The sequence below is a fragment of the Trachemys scripta genome, chromosome 9 (assembly GCF_013100865.1).
Source record: "Trachemys scripta elegans isolate TJP31775 chromosome 9, CAS_Tse_1.0, whole genome shotgun sequence".
Taxonomy (NCBI): Eukaryota; Metazoa; Chordata; order Testudines; family Emydidae; genus Trachemys; species Trachemys scripta.
In genome coordinates this window covers 47,281,837-47,287,836 of record NC_048306.1, presented here as the reverse complement: position 1 = coordinate 47,287,836, position 6,000 = coordinate 47,281,837, and the positions used below count along the sequence as shown (strand labels likewise).

Genomic DNA, 6,000 nt, shown 5'->3' with positions numbered 1-6,000 from the left:
CCCCCCCCCCCCCCCCCAACTGGCCATACAATTTATGAAACCTGATGCGGCCCTCAGGCCAAAAAATTTGCCCGCCCCTGCCCTAGCCCCTCACAGAGTCCTTTTTGTGGGCATAATCTGAAAAGCTGGATTCTGAGTGCCCTCCGGGTGGGGAGAGTGCGCAGGGCCATCCCGCCTTTCCTGATACACCCACCCCGCAGCAGCCAGACTGTGGTTGTGGAGGGCAAGGGGGGAAGGCCTGGCCAGCACCTCCCGGTCCACAAGGGGGTGTCTGATTGGAGCAGGGCTGCAGCTACCATCCTGCCCTTGGTGCCCCAGGAAGTTCAGACCTGGGGGAGCAGAGGCGAAGGCTCAGCAAAAGCCCCAAGCAGCTTGATGAAGCAGAGTCGTTTCTAACCGGGCATCATGAGGCAGATGGGGTTTTAATGGAGAGAGAGCTGGCTGGCTGTGCTGTGTTCTAGCCAGGCCCCTGAACAGGTTGCCAGCAGAGCAGGTGTTGTCAGGACCAGCCTTCAAATGTCAGTGCTGGGCACGCAGTGCCAAGACCAGCAGTCTCTGCACACTTGCAGATAGCGACTCCACAGAGAAGCCCCCACAGCCAGCTCAGAAAGCCCCATGTCAGTCACTCCGGGCCTGGCTTCCAGAGATGCAGAGTACCTACAGCCTCAGCTGGGGTCAAGCTCAGCACCTCTGACAATGAGACCTCGCAGCTTTGGCGAACTCCGCCCACTCTCGTATGCAGCTACCGCTGACCCCATACCTGCCTACAGCCAATCCCGGAAAGGCCTGGCAGTGCTTTCAGCTGGCTTTTGGCCTGCCCTCTTCCTCAGGCCTTTCATCAGACTGCTGGTGTCCAGTACATCTGAGCAGTTTTTAAACCAGCAGCACAGTAATTCCTTCCCTGCTTTCAGTGACCCCGGACAATGCCAGATCTCCAACATTGCAAAGCTGCCTTTCTTACAGCCCACGTGGGCAGGCCCCATCTCTCTCCATCACTCTCTTGGCTCTGGGGCCTGGATCCATGGCAGCCACTGCTGTGCACCACCAGAAGTGAAGAGACTTTGGAGGCTTCCATGAGAACTCCCCTAGGAGTCCAAGTGTCAAGCCAAATGCTAAATGTAGGCAGATGTATGCACTAACCCCACCCGCAGACTCAACACCAGGCCATTATCAGAAACAATTGTAGTCGCTAACATTAACCTCATCCTAACTCATGAAAGGAGATCACGTATCAATGCCGATGTGGCATTAAGGTACCAATGCTTAGAACAAACAGCGCAGCTGCAGTGTGACTGCCCCCACGAGACAGTTTGTGTCAGCCCTCATCACGTTCCTGTTTGCAAATTGTCTATGAACTGGCCAGGATTCCTAAAAATGTGGTGGTTGTTATGCATCATAGTTGGACAGGTAAATTATATGAATATACATCTCCCCTACAGGCTGTTTGCTAACTGTCCCTGGTTCTCTTATCAGTAGGGCCCTACCAAATTCACCGCCATGAAAAACATGTCACAGACTGTGAAACATAGTCTTTTGTGTGCTTTTACCCTATACTATACAGATTTCATGGGGAAGACCAGCATTTCTCAAATTGGGGGTCCTGACCCAAAAGGGAATTTCAGGGGGGTTGCAAGGTTATTTTAAGGGGGGTCACAGTATTGCCACCCTTAACTTCTGAGCTGCCTTCATTGCTGGGCGACTGGGGAGAGGTGGCTGTTGTCCAGGTGACCAGTTCTGAAGGCAGTGCCCCCCCAGCAGCAGTGTGGAAGTAAGGGTGGCAATACCATACGATGCCATTCTTACTTCTGCTCTGCTGCCTTCAGAGCTGGGCGGCCAGAGAGTGGCGGCTGCTGACTGAGGGCCCAACTCTGCAGGCAGCAGCGCAGAAGTAAAGGTGGCAATACCATACCATGTCATCCTTCTGCGCTGCTGCTGGTGGCAGTGCTGCCTTCAGAGCTGGGATCCCAGACAACAGCCGCTGCTCTCCAGCCACCCAGCTCTGAAGGCAGTGCCGCCGCCAGCAGCACTGCAGAAGTAAGAGTAGCAATACTGCAATCCCCCCCACAATAACCTTGTGACCCCTCCTCCACAACTTCTTTTTGGGTCAGGACCCCTACAATTACACCACCATGAAATTTCAGATTTAAATAGCTGAAATCATGAAATTTACGATTTTTAAAATCCTATGACTGTGAAATTGATCAAAATGGACCATGAATTTGGTAGAGCCATACTTATCAGCACTCGATATAAGGAATTCCATTTGATTGGGCACTGGTCATGGGCTCTGTTCTCTGATTGGATAATGTAACCTTTATAAAGAGGAGAAGTGGCAGAAAAAATCTTTTGGGGTGTTGCATGTCTCAGAGAGAGTGGAGGGAGCTCTCCACAAAGGCAGAGAGCAGGAGAAGAGCAAGATTGGGACATTTTCAGACTTTAAAGGCCTTTTCCCATCCTCTTTTGCACAAGAAAGAGCATTTGGCTCAGATTTAGAAATAGCTGTGGTCCTGCCTGGCTGAGGGAGAATGACAGACTTGTGAGCTGTCTAGCAGACTGACATTTCATTTCCTTTTGTCACAATCACACCTAGTGATTGTTGCTTCTTGGCTCCCGCATATCTCCCTGGTGATGGCTCTCCCCATGTCAGCAGCTCTTTAGTTCTCCGCTAACACTGTGCCACTGTGGCCGGTGCTATGTGTAGTGATTCCATAGGGAAGTTGTCCTGAGATACTGTCACCCCGCCACTATTCAGCCACAGTCTCTGGCTGCACAGCAATGGTGATCACATGCAGCAGGTCCCCAGGCAAAGACAACTTTCCGTTACTCCTACTTCTCCAGCCCCTCACTGAGTGGTGATCACTCCATTTGGTTGGCTTTGTCACTCCCTTAGGCTCTCCCTGCTGCCTCCCAACAGCCTCCTGCTCAAAGACACAAAGCTGTTAGACATGGGGCAGCTGCGCGAGCTCCCCCAGTGTGAATCATCTCATGCTTTCCTGGATTCCCATATTCAGACTAATGCTCAAGGGAACAAAACACCAGTCATTTAAATATTCTTGGGGAAATGAACACAAACCAGCCCAGCCAAGGGAAGATCGAGTCATGGGTCAGGTTTTGAGGAGAGCCACCATTGTTGTGATAATATCTTTGGACTGTGGTAGCTCCTAGGAGCCTCAGTCATGGCCCAGGATCCTGTGATGTTAAGCATTGCATTGTACAGATCCAGCAGTTCCCATTGTGACACTCATGGCCAGATATACGACTTACGAAGAGGGCCACCCAGTGCCCTAGGCTCTTCTGAACATCAGGCCATATTGGGGCCAAAATGGCAACTGGGGTCTTCTGCCCATTTAGCCATTAACCAACCCGGTCATGAGTAAGCTTTCCTGCCCTCTGCCTGGGTCTCCGCCTGACAAGCCAGGGGACATAATGGGGGCGGGGGTGCACAAAGAATCATTTAGCAACACTTAGCGTGGCTGTTCTGGATGTGGTGTGAATGCTTCTTCTGGCGGAGAGATGGTGTGAGTGCCTCTAGCCCTGTCACTGGCACATGACGCTGTGTGTATTTCTGTGTTTTAATTTCTAGCTTTCTGCTCACCGCATCATGTCACTTTTTCCCAACTGCCTTTCTTTTCTCTATCTTCCTTTTCCTTCTTCCTGTCCACGTGTCCATCCCTCCCTCTTTCCCCCTTCCCTGCCCCATAGACATGACCGACTTTGAGAACAATAATGGTAACCGTAGCCTGGCAGAACTGAGTCAACGCCCTGACAATCTCTCCACAGTGACCAATGCCTTAGTGGGGATGAGCCCGTCCTCCTCGCTGTCAGCCTTGTCCAGCCGAGCTGCCTCTGTCTCCAGCCTCCATGAACGGATCATGTTTGCTCCAGGCAGTGAAGAGGCCATTGAGAGGCTGAAGGTAAGAGCCTGAGGATGCTGACATCATGCTGCATTGAGATTAGGGGAAGATGAAACACACTTGATCTGGCAACAGATCCATTTTATATCCCCCATGGTGGCATTTGAACCTGCGGATAGCGACTGTAACAGCCCAGGCTCTGCTATTATAATTTGTGCACCTCCTAGATTATCTCCTGCAGCCTCCTGCTTCTTACGAAGTAATGAAATCAAATGAGGAGAGCAGGTACTTTATTGACAGGGACACTTTGTGGAGTCCAGGCCCCCAAGATGACCTTCTGGAGATTTCCCCACAGGTTTAGAAAGCCTCCAGAAGCTCAGTTCTTCTTCACGTGTTTGCACATGCCATTCCGAGTTAGGTGTGTGCACACACTGAGCATCACTGTTGGAATTTTTTCCCCAGTGGTATCTGTTGGGCTGGCTCTGGTGCCCCGTGGTGCTGCGCACTCATAGTGCCAGTATAAGGGGCCGTGCTGAGCCCGTGTCCCTGAGTTCCTTCTTACTGCCCGTGACTGCTGTTGGAACTCTCCTCTTTGTCTTGGCTGGGCCACTATGACTTTAACATGTGGGAAGCAATGAACAAGTTCAAAAACAGACTTCTCCATGACAGCCAGCAGGAGTTCTCCACCCTTGTGGAGGAGGGCAAGATGGGGTCCTCTCTGCAGGCAGCCCTGGATGCCACGGAGTCTGCAGCTACATCTATGGCCACGGCAGTTACCATGCACAGGAGCTCATGGTTACAGGCGTCATGGTGCCCGCAGGAAGTACAGCAGACCTTGCAAGACCTGCCTTTTGAGGGGCCCTTGCTTTTTTCAGAGCAAACGGACGCCAGACTGCATGGCCTAAAAGATCGTAGGGCGACTCTGAAGTCCCTGGGCCTGCATTCTCCAGCACAACCCAGGAGACAGTATAGGCCGCAGCATTATGGGCATTTCTATGCCCAGTTAGCCAGGCATGATCAGCGGAGAAAGAGGAATAAGGGGTTTGGGCGCAGGCCACCTCCGCCATCTTCTTCCTTCAAAGGACCCTCTCAGTCAGCCCCATGTCACGTGGGATTCTCAAAACACTCGTTTTGATGAATTGATCGAGGACGGCCTACCAATTCCTACTCGGGATCCAGTCACCCATATCTTTTCTAACTGCCTTTCCCATTTTCTGAGGGACTGGGAGTGGTTCACTTCCAACTGCTGGGTTTTGAGCACAATAGAATTTTCTTAGAACCTTCACTTTATTTCTACCCCACCGTTCCACCCACCTTCCCCGTTCCCTTCAGGGACCCTTCTCATGAGGTTCTGCTAGAGCAGGAGGTGCAGTCTCTCCTTTGGATGGGAGCTGTAGGGGTGGTTCCACTGCCGTTAAGGGGGAAAGGATTCAATTCCTGGTATTTTATGGTACCCAAGGCCAAGGGAGGACTCAGACCCATTGTAGACCTGTGTCAACTTAACCACTATCTCAGGAAGCTGAAGTTCCACATGGTCTCCTTGGCATCCATCATTCTGTCACTGGAACCAGGGATTGGTATGCCACTCTCAATTTAAAAAAACTCCTACTTCCACATCTCGATTTTCCATGGCCACAGAAGATTTCTGAGGTTTGTGGTGAACCAGGATCATTATCAATTCATGGCCTTGCCTTTTAGTCTCTAGACCACCCCATGAATCTTCACCAAGTGCATGGAAGTTGTGACAGTGTTTCTGAGGAGAAGAGGTGTTCATGTGTTCCCATTTATTGATGACTGGCTCATCAAAGACCGGTCTCGAGCACAAATGGAGTCTGACATCAACCTAATACGGTTGATCTGCCAAATGTTGGGTCATCTCATTAACGTGCAGAAGTCAATCCCAACACCTATCCAGAGAATAGAATTCATCGGGGCGGTTCTCAACTCCCTGCTGGCAAGAGCCCTCCTCCTGGAGGAACGTTTTCGGGCAATCTCAATGCTAATTCATTCCCTGCAATCACAACTGATCACAACTATCCGACTTTGCTTGAGCCTCCTCAGACACTTTGTGCACTTATGTAGCACGACACATGAGGCGGATACTCAGACCTCTCCAAGCCTGGCTGGCCACGGTGTACTGCGCTCC

The 6,000-nt window shown here is 51.4% G+C and overlaps 1 protein-coding gene across 13 annotated transcripts in view; it reads left to right on the top strand.

Moving 5' to 3' along the window:
* The window catches only part of KIF1A (kinesin family member 1A), a 188,133-nt gene that overhangs the window by 83,157 nt on the left and 98,976 nt on the right, over window positions 1-6,000 (top strand). For 7 of the 13 annotated variants that reach the window (XM_034781041.1, XM_034781039.1, XM_034781047.1 and 4 more), the window contains one exon: window positions 3,703-3,914. In XM_034781041.1, the coding sequence (XP_034636932.1) occupies window positions 3,703-3,914 (212 nt within the window). The remainder of the gene's footprint in view (window positions 1-3,702; window positions 3,915-6,000) is intronic. The other 6 variants (XM_034781045.1, XM_034781042.1, XM_034781051.1 and 3 more) reach the window with 1 other exon arrangement.